This window comes from Saimiri boliviensis, chromosome 8 (assembly GCF_048565385.1).
Source record: "Saimiri boliviensis isolate mSaiBol1 chromosome 8, mSaiBol1.pri, whole genome shotgun sequence".
Taxonomy (NCBI): Eukaryota; Metazoa; Chordata; class Mammalia; order Primates; family Cebidae; genus Saimiri; species Saimiri boliviensis.
Genome location: NC_133456.1, coordinates 119,173,103 through 119,189,794, shown reverse-complemented (window position 1 = coordinate 119,189,794; position 16,692 = coordinate 119,173,103). Strand labels below are relative to the sequence as shown.

At 43.3% G+C, this 16,692-nt stretch overlaps 1 protein-coding gene across 6 annotated transcripts in view; it reads right to left on the bottom strand.

Annotated features, from left to right (window-relative positions):
* The window catches only part of LARP4B (La ribonucleoprotein 4B), a 120,697-nt gene that overhangs the window by 10,322 nt on the left and 93,683 nt on the right, over positions 1 to 16,692 (bottom strand). For all 6 annotated transcript variants that reach the window (XM_074405137.1, XM_039478679.2, XM_039478680.2 and 3 more), the window contains 7 exons: positions 16,031 to 16,134; positions 11,426 to 11,536; positions 9,940 to 9,993; positions 9,645 to 9,854; positions 6,132 to 6,238; positions 5,437 to 5,688; positions 396 to 441 (listed from right to left, as the gene is read on the bottom strand). In XM_074405137.1, the coding sequence (XP_074261238.1) occupies positions 396 to 441; positions 5,437 to 5,688; positions 6,132 to 6,238; positions 9,645 to 9,854; positions 9,940 to 9,993; positions 11,426 to 11,536; positions 16,031 to 16,134 (884 nt within the window). The remainder of the gene's footprint in view (positions 1 to 395; positions 442 to 5,436; positions 5,689 to 6,131; positions 6,239 to 9,644; positions 9,855 to 9,939; positions 9,994 to 11,425; positions 11,537 to 16,030; positions 16,135 to 16,692) is intronic.

Below are 16,692 nucleotides of genomic sequence, written 5' to 3'. Positions count from 1 at the left end.
TGGTTAGACCCGAGGCTCACACACTTTTCAGCATCTGTACCTTTCTGAGGTCCTGAACACACGTACTGAAGACAACGAGCATACGCTCTGTCATCAGTACAACACGGAGCCACACGGTGAAGCTTCTAAGCAGGTCACAGTCATGAACAGATCCATCAGCAAAGCAAAGCAAAACAAAACAGAACAGAAACGACTGTAGGAAAACATCACTTCAGGAACCACAGTGCCCCTGCATGTCATAACCAACGTTTAGATGCTCACCTTGTTAGTCCAAATGGTTACAGGAATTCACTAATTCCAACTGGAATTAACTTATAAAAACTACCGTACCAGGTTTGTTTGGTATAAATTAGATTTAAATATCTTATAAAGAGACATATGCTTTATGTACTCACTGTAAACTTCTCCTCCCTTTTCTTCCGGTAGCCAAAGGAATTCTTCCTAGTGGAGTGAAAAGTGAAAGACTGTTATTTTCTTTTCCCCATTTGGAGAATTTATTGTTGAGCACGTTTGTGCTCACATAACCAAAGTAAACATTAATTCAGTCTTTAACACTATCAAAGATGACTCTTGAGCCGGGCGCAGTGGCTCAAGCCTGTAATCCCAGCACTTTGGGAGGCTGAGGCAGGTGGATCACGAGGTCAACAGATCGAGACCATCCTGGTCAACATGGTGAAACCCCGTCTCTACTAAAAATACAAAAAAAGTAGCTGGGCATGGTGGCGCGTGCCTGTAATTCCAGCTACTCAGGAGGCTGAGGCAGGAGAATTGCCTGAACCCGGGAGGTGGAGGTTGCGGTGAGCCGAGATCGCGCCATTGCACTCCAGCCTGGGTAACAAGAGCAAAACTCCGCCTAAAAAAAAAAAAAAAAAAAAAAAAAAAAAAAAAAAAAACACACACAACAAAGATGACTCTTGATTCTAAAATCCCAACTTTAAGAAGCGTAAGCAGAACACAAAGTTTACAGCAACGGGATAACACAGGAGTCCAGGCAAGTAACAAAGAAAGGAAAACACTGACTGAAGCCATCTCCCTTTTGTGCCTCTTTGGGATGTCTGTCAAGACATGAGTACTGAAGATCTACTGGGTCGAAATGACAAAGACACATAAAATACGAGCCTGAGCACTATCAGTGAGTTGTTTAAAATGGTGGTGAGAATTTCTCCAATGCAGATTTGCTTTACATCAGAATTTAAAATACCCCAAACACCCTGTCCCATCCCTTCCTTTGCCCTCTCAGCTTCCTCCACCACTACCTCAATGGCTGATCCCGTCCACGAAAAGCACGCAAGGACTTCTGTGCCCCAAAGACTTCCTGTCCCACCTGCCGGCCTCAGCAATCATGTTCTGGACTTGCCCCTGCAGGGAACAAGGCCGCACCACACACACAGTTGATAACCACATGGACAGACACTGACTAAGTGGTGACTTCACGTGGAGCCCTGAGACACTAGCATGGCCAAGACATTCTCATTTCCCTGGACAGGCTTATGTAATCTAACAAGTCACATGACACACATTAATTTCATTTTATAATTTAATAGAATGCAAAGACTCCCCCAAAGGTCTTGTATTACATAACCTGGAAAGGAGTTAAGAAACAGTCTTAATTCCTTCATTTACAGAAAACCAAAAAGTAGTCTTGCCTAAGATGGCCAAACATTGGAATACTCCGTGGACCCTCAGGCCAGCACCTCTGGGGGAAGGAAGCACAAACCTTTAGGATTCTAGAGCAAACCAATGTTTTCTCCTACAGAAAACATTATACACATAGCTCCTGGCTTTCTACTGGGCCCAAGGAGACTGCAGGCTAGAGTATTGGATATGGATGGGCACTGAGCCACAGGTGGGTCACAAATCCTGGCAACCCTCCCTCCTGTAGGAATAGGCAGCTTGGTGCTCCTTGTCCTGGCCTGCATTATGGTCAGCTACCACAGTACACACCTAGCTCAGCAGCACTCCCTAATTGAAGGTGCTCCCAAAACCCAGGGAGCTGAACGCCCACTCCGCTGTGCCAGGACGCAGAAGTGGTGGGAAGGTGGGGCAACACTGGCTCGTGACCAGAACTAGGGTAATAGCCGGATGAGAGTCTTGAGTGGGACAGGACTCAGTTGGCCACGGGGACCTGGGAGGGTGTGAGATGAATGGTGCCAGCACCTGCTTGCCCAGAATCATCGTCCTGAGTGCCAAATGGAAGGATATCAGTCACATGGGAGAAAGATGTCCTGCAGGGCTCGGCACAGGGCATCCCTCTGCCAAGGGCAGCCGAGCGCTCATCACTACTGGCTGGAATGCAGGAACACCGCCCCTTGCAACGCAGTGATGTCCAGGACACACACCTGCCTGCCATGGGGTTCTATCCCAGTCACCATCAGTGGGCCCAGCCAACACTCCCACACCCTCACTGGGCTCCACGTAACCTGTGTCAGACCCACAAGCCCACCTTGGGCCTCAAAACACTGTCAGCTGTCAGGGCCCGTTCACGCAGAGAGCAGGCTGGCCGAGCCAAGACTCAGCAACAGGGCCATAGGGGGTTCCAGCTCATAAGGGGCAGCAAGGGACCCAGGGTGGACCTGGCACCACAGAGGAAACGTGACTGTGACACCCGCGACTCTGAACGTGGTGCTGTGAAGGCCTGAGACCCTGAAGAGGCATGCTTCCCCCAGCTGAAGCTAACAGTAGCTCCACCAAGGAAACAAGACACCTTGCACCTGGGGCTCCTCATGCCATTCAATCCAGCTCCCACACAAGGGTAGGGAAGTGTGCCTGGACTCTAAGGCAGGCGTCCCCAAACTACGGCCCGCGGGTTGCATGCGGCCCCCTAAGGCCATTTTTCCAGCACCCCCACCTCACCACACTTCAGGAAGGGGCACCTCTTCCATTGGTGGTCAGTGAGAGGAGCACAGAATGTGGTGGCCCTCCAACAGTCTGAGGGACAGTGAACTGGCCCCCTGTGTAAAAAGTTTGGGGACGCCTGCTCTAAGGGGTTCACCAGGGCATCTTAGCACTTTGGTCCAATAGAGGAAGTTAATGGAAACAAAACAAAACCTCCCAAAAAGGGGAGGTTGAGGCACGGCTACAGTGGATCAGGTTTCTCAGGGGAAGCAAGGCCCGGAGCACCTCCCTGCAAAGCAACACAAGCTCTTTCTAAAGACAGTGGGAAGGAGGAGGTTACAAAGGTCAGCTCTGGCTTCACGACCCACTGCAGAAACAGGCTGTGGGAGCCGCATGTACTCTTCCCGCCCATTGTGTCCGTGTGATGTATGCTTCCTAAACCACTCCCTGCTGCAGTGCTTAGGTTTTGGGTGGGAGAAGAGTCATCCTCATTTGGTGGGGAGACAAGAGTCTCCACTGGTACAGAATCTGCATCTGTTAGGCAAAAGCATAAACCTGTTACAGTTGCATTTGGAAGTTCAAGTGTTATTGAGAAGCAGACCACATTCGTTAGCAAGTTTGGACCCTCACCTTCAAAGCCACCTGTATACACTTTGCGAGGTGGCTGGAATTCAACAAACCCCACTCTCATTTGCCAGGAAGTTCCTAGTGATGCTCTTATGAACAGGGTGTGCTGAAGGGCGCAGGAGGCTGAGGCCAAGGACCTTGTCCGTCCGGTCTGCTTCCTTCTACACTATGCCCACAACTGATGCCCCTCAGAGGGAGCTAGATGGCTTTGATAAGTGGGGCTCTGCCCCAAGTCTGAGCCCAGCTCTACAGGCCCCCTTCCTCCAAGCTTCTGGGCCCTAAGAACCCCAAACTAAGCCCCAGGGATAAGAGCTGCTCCCTGAAGTCACTGACTCTGCATGACACAGTGGGCCCCTTTTGGCTTGCATCCCCAAGGCCAGTTAAGCCAATCTGACGCCGTGTTTCCTGTGAGACACAGCCAAGTGCCGGCTCTCCCCGACCATGGTGCCTTCCTATGCCACTGCGCAGTCCCCGCAGGGCCTCCCATGTGCTCATTTAATCATCACAGGCAGGAAATGAGATGCTTCTGATGCCTCTTTATGTTGAATTCTCACTGCACAGAGCATGTGCACTGTGGCAGGTGGGAAGAGGAGCTTGTGCATGAGGCATGGCGCTGTGCACTTTGTGTACAGAAAACTTAGCAAAGCTCAAGAGGTCGAGTCACTTGCTTGTCACTTATGAGAGGAAACTCCTGACGTTCCCTATCAAGGCAAGGACTGAGAAGACTAACTGGCCTGATCAACAATGGTCATGTGAAGTGGCTCACACCTGTTATGCCAGCACTATGGAAGACTAAGGCAGGAGAATGGCTCTAGGCCAGGAGTTCAAGACCAGCCTGGGCAACACAGTGAGACCCTGCCTCTACAAAGAACTTTAAAAATAGCCAGGCAAAAAAATAAGATAAAAAAATAAAAAAGACTCAGGGTGGTGTGTGCGTGTGGGGGGGGGGGGGGGCGTCAAACAAACAAACAAAACTAGCCAGGCATGGTGTTGTGGATCTGAAGTCCTAGCTACTCAGCATGCTGAGGCAACAGGATTGCTTGAACCCAGGAGTTCAAGGCTGCAGTGAGTCATGATCACACCACTGTACCCCAGTCTGGGCAACAGAGCAAGACCCTGTCAAAAAAAAAACAAAATCAAAAACCTCCTACAGTCTTGATGCCCCCCAAAATTAAACAAAACCAAAAACAGTGGGCAGAGAGCACAGCCACGACCCATCCTGGCTGGTCTCAACGTGGATGAGATGGGACTTAAATACTGATCTGCCTGGTTACCTGCTCCAGTCTCCGCCTGCAGTGCTGCTGCACACTCACCTGGAGGGTGCCAGGCCAGGAGCCATGGGGCAGAGCCTGGACACCGCCCTCACAGAGGGGCCTGGTGAGCCAGGGACAGTGCCAAGAGAAGACTGCAGGCACACAGGGTGGAGTCTACGACTGCTGAGCTGCCACGTTTCTACAAATAATGATCTAAAATATCTACAGTTCTCACCGAGCTGTTTTATATTACAAAAAAGATGAAGCCATTTAAGTCTCAGCAATTACATAAATCCCTTTATGTTTACAGCCTTCTATTAGATTTAGCGATATTTAAAGAATTATAAAACATATCTAAATTAAAGAATTTCTGGCCAGGCGCGGTGGCTCAAGCCTGTAATCCCAGCACTTTGGGAGGCCGAGGCGGGTGGATCACGAGGTCGAGAGATCGAGACCATTCTGGTCAACATGGTGAAACCCCGTCTCTACTAAAAATACAAAAAACTAGCTGGGCGTGATGGCGCGTGCCTGTAATCCCAGCTACTTAGGAGGCTGAGGCAGGAGAATTGCCTGAGCCCAGGAGGCGGAGGTTGCGGTGAGCCGAGATCGCGCCATTGCACTCCAGCCTGGGTAACAAGAGCAGAACTCCGTCTCAAAAAAAAAAAAAGAATTTCTAAAATATTAGTTTATGATGGTACACAGTAGCTGCTCAACGACTCACCTTCCCCTCCCTAAACCAGGAGAGGATTCAAGACTGCTTGGCTCCGCACGCCCAGGCGCAGCCTCTCTCTTGGCATACGCTGAAGGGTTTTGTATCCGTGTTCTAGTTTGACCTGCTTGCCTTGTTTGTGGACTCCGGACTCCATTAATTAATCGATCTGCAGTGAAGTTAAATATTGAAGGACTTTCTAATAACCCAGGTCCTCTCTCTGCACTAGGAATCGCATGGCGCAGATGAGATTTACTAGGATTCCTGTAAATAAAAATGGTTTCATGTGTTCAGTTATAAAACGATCAAGGTTATTATATAACATGCATACTGACATGGAATATTTAAGCTGAAATCTGCTGTTTAATAAAAATAGGCTTTGAAATGGTTAACTCATAACGTATAGGATAATGCAAATCTATTAACAATGTGCCACCATCCTGCTTAGCTGATTTTCAGTCCAGGCCCAAACTAAAAGCAGGCACATCTAATGCGTACAAGTTGCCCCAAAGCCTCCTCTGAGACAATCTATCCTTTGAGCAGGCACCCATGGCAGACTGTGGTGCTCAGTCTTTACAGAATGCAGCTCTGTGCTTTCGGCGGCTCTGTCTGCAAGGAGCAGGACTAGTGATCGAAGCTCTCTCATCCCAGCTCTGGAAGTGCAGTAGGGTAAAGCCCAAAACCGCTAGGACTACCTCGGAACTTGCCTGCTTCGAGGAGGGTACTGTCTGAGAGAAGTCAGAGGAGACGCGGCAGGCTTGAACGTTGGAGACGTAAACCCATTTATAAATCCAGTATTTGGAAATGGAGCTACCTAGATTCATTTGAAAACAAACAAGTAAATAAACTATAAAACAGACTTCAATTTGATTAATACCAACAAATCTGTGGAAACCGAGTACATTTCTTGATCTTGTCAGGGTCATGACCCACGTTGAGACACGTATCTTACAATTTTAATGGATGTGGTTTAGAACAACCAATGGGTGTTGTTTAGAAGTAGGCTAGGGCTTTTCTGCATCCTTTCAGCCAATCCTTGCAACAATCCAGTGAGGAGAGGAGCGACACACACAGACGCTGGCACTGAGAGGAAAGACGTCAAGACTGCGTGGGCTCCAGCAGGTGTTGTGACCTTTAACACATCAGTCTGAAAAAGTTCAAAGGCTGTACTATCTCCATGACTGGCAGGAAGTCAACGGTTCTTGATTCCTGATGGCTTTAATACAACTCATTAATGTCCTGAAGCTCAGGAACAGCTGCACACTTACTGCTGCTCATTCAGCTTTATATACCCACAGCCTTGGACAGCACTTTTACCTTTACCTCGAAACAAGTCCTGCTCTGCAGATCAGGGTATTTTCAGATCATCACTACTCCCTAAGTCACAAGGGAAGTATGACACGCAAATATACTGACATAAGATTCAGAAGAACGTTAATAAGGATCACAGAACCTCTAAAAGATCTTAAGTGGTTAAAAATATTAAGCATAGAATTTTAAGTATTGGCAAACTATTTCTAAAATCCAGACACATACAAAAATGAAATAAAAGTGTTAAAACAGTTCCTCAAAAAAATAAAAATAAAAAAAAAAGGAGATCAATCACTCTAATTCTCTTGCTTCTGGACCCATGGTTTCCAGTACATTCTGAATCATTGACATTTTGCTCCTAATGCGCCAGACACAGGGCACTTGGTTGCTGAGGGCCTTCCAGTACACACCTTTCATGTCACTAAAGTGAGAGATACGCATAGACTCCTTCTTGTATGGGAAAAAAAAGAAAAAGAAATACAAAAGGAAAAAAGCAAGTAATTCTCCTTAATTAGAGCTAACTAGAAGATAGAACAGAAAAAGAATATTAGAGATAGTTTAGGACCAAAATAAAATCATGCAAAGGGAAACACTTAAAACTTAGTTAGAATCTCCAGTTTGCTAATTGAGAAACTGTATATTCTGTAAGAATCAAATTATTTAAAAATAAATCACACAAGAAGAGTCATTAATGCAGACTTAGATATCAGGCTGTAAATCATGGCAAGAGCAGTGAAGACTAATCATTTCATGAAAGGCAATTTACAGGCAGAGCCCTGATATTCAAGTAATTTTGCTCAAGCTAAAAAATACAATTGGTCATATATAAAAAAATAAAGTTGATTATTAACACAATAACTTCCTATTACAACTTGTTAGGGATTCACAGGCATGATCTCTTCAGCTGCAGAACAAGGGACACACGTTTTAGAGCAAGTAAAAGGCTGTGATGGAGAACCCAGGTCCACAGACCCGGGGCAGGACCAGGCGGCCGTCACGTACCACAAGCAGAACGCACAACAGAGACAAGGCCGTAAACTGACCCAGGACCCCACGAAATCCCAGTCAGGGTCAACTATGATTAAAGAAATGAGAGAAGCAACTGCTACAGGAAGAACGGAACAGGACAAGCATGGCAAGCCACATGCAGGGATGATTCTTCAACAGCCAGAGCCTACGGACTCAAGGCCCTCTGAAGTTCTCTCGTGATATGTTTCGGGAAAAAGAAGTATTCAGCTGTGTGTTCACTTTTACAGAATGTACTACTTCAAAACACCAGAAACTTTCCTTACCATTAGGATTTACTCAAAAGAGACAGAAGGAACTTTGCCAAAGGTTCTACTACTACAGTTGTTCTAGACTCAGGAGGAAGACAGGGAACCTCTGAAAATCTCTCTTGACATCCTGTCCCTGTCTGCCCTTCACACGGCCTTAGGACCTATTTTCTACCTTTTTTATTTCTTTTATTTTTTAAGAGGCATTGTTTCACCATGTTGGCCAGGCTGGTCTTGAACTCCTGACCTCAGGTGATCCACCCACATTAGCCTCCCAAAGTGTTGAGATTACAGGTGTGAGCCACTGCGCCAGGCCAGGACCTATTTTCTAAATGGAGTATGGTTTCATTTCTCTGCTTAGAAACCTTAGACAACTTCCCACAGCACCAGGCCAAAGCACACATGCCTCAGGATAGCTAAGCACCTGCACAGTTAGACTTGGAAACATCCAGCTGGCTCCCCAACTCTCTGCCACCGGTCTACGCTTCAGCTCAGATGCCCACAAATCCATGACCATCTTCTGTTCATGCAACTTCTCTTTGATTCCTTCTGAAAAAACTCAACCTGAAATCTCGACTTAGATTATAACACGATCCCCGATGACACTGTCAGTTTCTGGCATTCTGTATATGTGTCTCCCTGGCATGCTTGATTTTCCAGCCTGAGTTGTTTCATGGAACCTTATTTTTACTTTCCAGTGTATACAGGCACTGTTTTCTCAGGTTCTCTGCTCTGAACCCACCCTCCTTTTCTGCCTGTCAGCAGTGATGTCCCTGCACATCAGGGTGCCTGACTCCCAGCCATCCGATCCTGAGGGACCACCCAGTCTTTCCCTGACTTAGTCCACAGCAAAACCCTGGACACAAACTCTTTTCAGAGTTAGTAACTCAATTTCTGCTTTCTGATCATAACCTTGTATGTATTCTACCCTTCAATCTCTCTAATTCAAACTAACCTGCATTGCTACCTCATGCAAACCTCTAGTCCATAAACCATCTTCACTTCTTAACCTAGACTTCAGTTTCAAGGACATGCTTATCAGTGTATTGCTGACTCTCATACATCCAGGGCCACCAAACTCATGCTAATTCCCACCCAAGACCTGCCTGATCTATCAAGCATCTACAGCAGCACACACAGAGAAAATGTCTAGACCAAGTACAGACTCAGGAATTCCAACCATAGGCCTTCACAAAGGCCAAAATCTATAAAAATTAATCATGTCAACCAACTCTAAGGCTGTTGAGAAGTGAGTAAAATAAGGCTGGCAAGACAGCAGGCCTTCTCGTCCTTGATGTCAAAAGCCTGTTCATCCCCTCTTCCTCCTCAGTCAATCACCCTTGCACTGTCCTCCGTGTAGCGGACACCAGGTACATTACAGCTCTTATCGAATTCCGTGTCTTGCTAAGAGCTAGATGTCAAGAGGGGAGAAGGGCTGGGCAAGGACTGTGATCCCAGCAATCCAGCATTCTTTATGCACAGCTCTGTTCTCAGCTAAATTTAAAATCCCTCACATAACTTGAAGGTCTGTTTCACTATGTCAGACTGCACACATGTCTGGCTTCCTATTAGATAAGGATTCAAGTGTCTAGCATAGTGTCTACAACATAAATTCCAAGTAAAGAAAAGACATACCAAGGGTGGGTCGAGATAGCTGTGCGTTGCTGACCACGTCTGGGGCGTGATCAGGCTGTACAGAGGGAACTGCTGCTGGGGGCTGTACATGGGAGGGAAGTAGAATGATGTCGCGTAGCGCTGCTGGGCATAAAGGCTCACGTCCAGGGGTCTAAATCCATTCTTTGGCAAAAATGTGTTTATAGCTATCGCCTTTGCTTTTATCCGCGCCTGTTTGAAAATACGCAAGTTTCTATTCGAATACTTAAGAACACCAATTTGCAAATAAACCAATATAATCAATGGTCTTGCTTACCTTAATTGGTTTTCCTTGAAAAGTTTTGACTTCTTCTCGAAGGTATTTATAAGCCTAAGGGCAAAATTAAGTGCAAAGTTCCATTCAATTAACCGTATGAATAAGATGCACCAATAATTCACTCAGTAGCTCAAACAGGGAAATACATAATTAAATTACGGTGAACAGAACCTAGAATAACGATTCTTGACACTTCCTGGGTCACAGATCCCTTAAAATAACAGTACAAGAGCTATGTAATGTATACCCCAAATTCTCACAAACAAGATGGTATACAATTTTCTAAGTATTAATGGATACCACAGAAGTCTCCCAAAAACCACTGGCTAAGAATCTTGACCTGGCGGAAAATGATAAATACTTAGTTCCTAGCATGAATCCCACTTTCAGGTTAGGAGTATGCAGTTCAGGAGATACTAGACAGGAAGGAAAAGGACTACGATGATGACATTCAGAAGTCGTTCTTTACATGTCTCCTTGTTCTTTTCCACATTAATTCTACATTAAACCTGTGAAGGTGCTGCATCTCTGATGCAATCCCATCTGACCACATTCGCCATGCAGGCTAGCAGAGCTCACACTCCAGAGCTCCACAAACATGGTTATCTTCCATTCCCCTTTTCCCCTTCCATCCAATTAAAATCCATCTTTCAGGTTTCTGTGTTTTCTTTTCGGAACCCCAGACATTGTTTATACCATTTAACACTTTATAATATATGTGTTAGTTTCCCCACAAATAAGATATTTTCCTTAAGGGGAGGAAAACTACTAACCCCTTACATCTCCTTACAGAGCTTACTTCTCAATACCATTAAAAGCGTTTTCCAGCATACAACGATGTCCGCTGGAAGACGAAAATTAAGTTCAAATTCCCCCCCACCAAACACTCTGCAATAGTAAAACTTTTCTCTGCCCAGACAGAAGAACAAAACTGATTTTCCAAGGTTGCTTTGCTTACAATGTCCTTAGAAAGTCACATGCTTTTTATATTGCTATAAAAACTGTCTATACAAGGCCGGGTGTGGTGGCTCACACCTGTAATCCCAGCACTTTGGGAGGCCGAGGCAGGTGGATCACAAGGTCAAGAGATCGAGACCATCCTGGTCAACATGGTGAAACCCCGTCTCTACTAAAAATACAAAAAATTAGCTGGGCATGGTGGCGTGTGCCTGTAATCCCAGCTACTCAGGAGGCTGAGGCAGGAAAATTGCCTGAACCCAAGAGGCGGAGGTTGCGGTGAGCCAAGATCGCGCCATTGCACTCTAGCCTGGGTAACAAGAGTGAAACTCCGCCTCAAAAAAAAAAAAAAAAAAAAAAGTCTATATAAAGACATTCATTTAAGTTTCTACAACTTGGTTTCCTCTGCCTATTGTATTCCAACTTCCCATCACAAGTCAACTCAATGCCCAAGTGTAGTCCCCACAGGTACCAATACCAAAGACAGGTGAACTATGCACTTCATGCGGTGATGGCAGACAGAACTTACCTGTTGTGCATCAGCTTCTGTTTCAAATGTAATAAACCAATTATCATTATAGGAAAATTCACAGTTTATAAATTTCGGTAAATTATCTCCTTTAAATAGTGCTTCTACTTCCTACGGGAAATAGAGATGTTAGAAATTAATTTTCAACAATGCAACTTTTTGTCCTCAACAAAAATTTTTTTAACAAATGCTTTCTCTTAAGGAGCTATCCTTAAACAAAATCTAGCATACCATGATGCCTAATAAATCTGTCTTACAAAAAGGATGAGGAGTCAGTGGGGCTTCCAGAATCAGAATCACAATGCCACAGAGAAAAACAGTTACACAACTTACAGCTTCTCCTACTCCCTAGACACCACTGAGCAAATTAATGTGAAAACTATCACATCATTTTCTGGGCTAATTGCATGACGTTAAAAAAATAAAAGGTAATTTAAGAAAAAAAAAAAATACGGCCGGGCGCGGTGGCTCAAGCTTGTAATCCCAGCACTTTGGGAGGCCGAGGCGGGTGGATCACGAGGTCAAGAGATCGAGACCATCCTGGTCAACATGGTGAAACCCCGTCTCTATTAAAAATACAAAAAAATTAGCTGGGCATGGTGGCGCATGCCTGTAATCCCAGCTACTCAGGAGGCTGAGGCAGGAGAATTGCCTGAACCCAGGAGGCAGAGGTTGCGGTGAGCCGAGATCGCGCCATTGCACTCCAGCCTGGGTAACAAAAGTGAAACTCCGTCTCAAAAAAAAAAAAAAAAAGAAAAGAAAAAAAAAATTGCTTGGACTTTGGTTTCTGACCATAATGAGCTAGATTTACTCTCCCAGATGACTCAATTTAAAAACTAAAGAAAAAATACATGAAGTAACGGTTTCAGGCCCTGAACCCCAGGCAGTACCTGAGTGTGATCCCTGAGAGGGATATGAACAAGAACAAGGCAGGTGGCCCTCGGTGCCTGGGCTGCAGAGACGGCAGGGTGAGCCTGCAGATGGCCTTCCCCACATCTTCAGCCTGGAGGATGAGAGGGAGCAAGCCCAGAGCAGGCTCACCTAGAGAGGAATGGCTTGTTTTCCCAGTAGCCACAATGGAAAACTCTCCTAAACCCACAGGATAGCAGGGACAGTACTCAGAAAGGCACTGTTTCAGCAGTGGGGAAAATGAGCCCTAGAGAAAAGGCTGCTCTGAACTAACATGTTGGTTCCAAGTAACTTAACTGCATTTCAAAACAAACCTCAAGAATGTTTATTCAAATGCAAAATATTCAATAAAGTAAAACGCTTGCTATATATACATTCCATAGTTCATAAAAGGAAAGACTAAGCATATTAAATATATATGAAAGATTTTTTTATAAAAGACCCAAAATAACTTCACTGGAGATGAAAAATACAATGTCTGAAATTAAAACTACACTAAATAAGATCAACAGCTGACTAGATACTTTCTGAAGAAAAGACAAAAGGGAGAAAAAAACATTTAACAAAATAATGGCTCGATAAATTTCAAGTATCAGAAGCTTGAAAACTATACCAAAGCGTATTGCAATCAATTTGCTTAAAACCAGTAATAAAATCTTCACAGCAGCCAGAGAAAGACTTATTACATACAGAAGGATGGAGATTACAACCACCACAGGAAACTTATACCAGAATAGAGAGTATCTTTAACACACAGAAAGGGAGGAAAGACCCCATCAATCCAGAAATCCATATGCAGCAAAAATATCTTTCATAAATAAGGGTTAAATAAAGATTTTCCAAACATACTAAAGCTGAAAAAGAAATTCATCACTGGCAGACCTGTACAAGACATGCTAAAGGAATAACCAGGCAGACGGAAAGTCCAGATGGACATAAAGCACTGTAAATGGTAAATATTGAATAAATATGAAACACATTTTTCTTATTTTTAATCTCTTTTAAGAAATGACTTGTTTAAAGCAAACATAACAACGATGTACTGTGAGGCTTATGACTACACAGAATTAGAATGTATGACAACAGCACAGGTCAGAAGTGGAGAATGGGAATGCATGGCTGGACGGTAAAGAGGCAAGGTGCTCTGTGAATTACACAGACTCTAGTCCAGTTAGGGGGTCAGCTAAAAACCCTGAAGCAGGGGCGTCCAATCTTTTGGCTTCCCTAGGCCACATTGTAAGCAGAAGAACTGTCTTGGGCCACACATAAAATACATTAATAATAGCTGATGAGCTTTAAAAAAATAAAAATCTCATAATGTTTTAAGAAAGCTGATGAGTTGTGTTGGGCCGCATAGGGTTGGAGAAGCATGCCCCAAAGCACCATTAAAAAACAAAAACAAAGAGTTATACCTAATAAGCCCAAAAAAAAAAAAAAAAAAAAAAAAAAAAAAAGATAAAAATACACATTTAATCCCAAACAAAAGGAGCGAGAGTGGCTATATTCATACCAGATTCCAGAAGAAAAACAGCACCAGGAAAAAAGGGTCATTCCATAAAAAAATTACTAGCCAGGTACACTTCAAAAAGTACAAAAGGAACTGAACGACCAAATGAACTACAAAAATGATTTCCAGGGATTCTAATACCTTATGTTGTTGTCTCATCTCTGGCAAATGCTTACTTGTTAAAAGATAAAACACACACACACACACACACATCAATGCAAAAGTCATACTTGAATAATGGTAAATTAGGATGATGACTTTTAAACTCAACCAGTAACACTTTAAGGCCACTAGACTATCAGTCTGCTGGTGGCAAAAATGGTTTACTCCTCTGCCTCTGGGAAAATCCTACTTTTAAGAAAATCAGAATCAGTATTTAAAATGTACTAATCACTGACGAGCACCTAGTTACATCTAAGGAAGGATTTTCTGGAAACTCCTAGCCTACACTTCTAAGACCCAGTAGAAAGGTGTTATAGAATCTTTGGGAATTTATTTTCTTATGTGGATTGTTTTAGCCTATTTATTTTCCTTCCCTTTTTTCCACAACTTTTAATTTGTATCAAAGAGTTTACTTTAAGCCTTCTCAAGACTTTCATTGCTCAAGTTTTGCAACAGACATAAGGTCAGCAGTTTTGAATAACAGAACTCCAAAATCAATGTCTACTGTTAAATGCAGAAAATTCTTCCTGGTTAAAGTTTTATAAACATTTCAAGTCTTAAAAAATTAGGATCTATGTTTTAAATATTACTTTGAATTAATACAGATGTCCAAATTAGTCATAAGAAATATACTGGTCCTTCATATTGAGACCCTTAATAAAATATATATGTATATAATACTAAATTCTTTTTCTCCACATATTAGAACTAGTAAAGACAGCTTGTGTTGAAAGGAAGGTAAAACTTGCTAGAATAAGACCATACTTATATGAGAGTAATAGAATTACTTATATGAGAGTAATAGAATTTCTTATGCTAGGCAGACAACGTGGTTGGAATCCTAACCTTTGTCACATGCGAGAATTGTTTTCCTTAAAAATACCCTCATACACACTAACCCACTTGTACCGAAAAACTAAATCTTGGAAGCCTGAGCAGCAACGTCTATTTGCTCTACAGAGAAGGTGTGTGGGAAGATGTAGCATGAACGACTGAGGCTGAAATCATGTGAGATGTAAGACGAATAACAAACCAGGATTCCTGTGTTCTGCGAGTCCCCAGAGAAGGCAGATTCTGTTTTCTGAGGCAGAATAAACTACGTTCCCAGCACCTTACATGAAGACTTCATGATCTCAAGCATAACCATCATTTACTACACAAAGCAACTTAGTTTAGGCATTTGGGCAAATAGCAGATTTTACAGCAACATATAGAAGTAGATTGCTTTTCATTACTTTTAAGCTATCAAATACCATGATTCCCTAAAATTACTGCCCAAGTTACTGGTTCTCTAAGAGTGGCTGGGCTGGCTTGGACTAGGCCACACTGGTGGCTCAGAGAGTTATTCACAATGCCCCTCTGTCATAAAAATACTTGTTTTGAAAAGTTATTCATCACAAAAGTGCTCTTTATCGTGATTTGTGCGTTTACTAATCTTATTTGTAAAATATTTAAATGTGACGGCTGGGCGCTGTGGCTCAAGCCTGTAATCTCAGCACTTCGGGAGGCCGAGGCGGGTGGATCATGAGGTCAAGAGATCGAGACCATCCTGATCAACATGGTGAAATCCGGACTCTACTAAAAATACAAAAAATTAGCTGGGCATGGTGGCGTGTGCCTGTAATCCCAGCTACTCAGGAGGCTGAGGCAGAAGAATTGCCCGAACCCAGGAGGCGGAGGTTGTGGTGAGCCGAGATCGCGCCATTGCACTCCAGCCTGGGTAACAACAGCGAAACTCGGTCTGAAAAAAAAAAAAAAATTAAATGTGTTATTTTTAATTGCTATAGTAATGGATAAACCCTCACTATTTTTAGTATAAAGGAGTCCTGAGATCAAAAGGTTTGGAAATTGTTCCCTCCTACTCTGTAACTCTCAGTGGTATAAATCCTGGGCAAACAATATTAATGTAAGAATTCAGTCTACAAAATACACAGCCCCAATAAAACATAAAAGTAAAAATAAAAATAAAAACCAACAAAGACTGTCAGGAAAATATCCAAGTAACCTTCAGAGGAGAAATTACTTACTTCCACAGGGGTAGATTCAGATATTTCACGCAATATTACTATGCAGCGATTTTGATTTGGCCTTACTTTTTCTCCCTTTTCATCCACTTGGACTAAAGGTAAAGCTATAAAGAAAAGAAAAATCAATGGTAAAACAAAAATAATGAAACGTGATTTGCCAGTGAAATGTGTTATACTGTATTACTAAATAAGCTAAAGAAATCTGCAAATACTGGGCAAACTGTCAAAAATTTTGCTAGCCTAACACAAAAGGTTTAAACCAATCTCACCTGTTAAATTTTTCAAAACTATGGACATTTTAAAATCCTACAAGAGCTATAATGTATGCAACAGTATGAAGCAAAGGTTCTAAACAGGTCAAGTACTAAAGGCAGATTAAAATACAGGGTTAATGGCTTTCTCCTTTCCACAAGTACCTAAAACGAAATAATCTTGTCTTATTATAACCGATTCAGAAAGCCTTTTGCTGGCTCCCTGATGATAATCTCTTACCTAACAGCCATGCATTGTTCTCACTAGGATGCTCACGTGGCTGCAGCAATAGGCCTAGTTTAGATTTTGCCAGTTTTTACATAAACTTTTATTGTGTTCTGGTATCACATCTATGAAATTATGCAATGCACAGATTCGAGTCACGACACGTAATGATCATAATTAGGGCT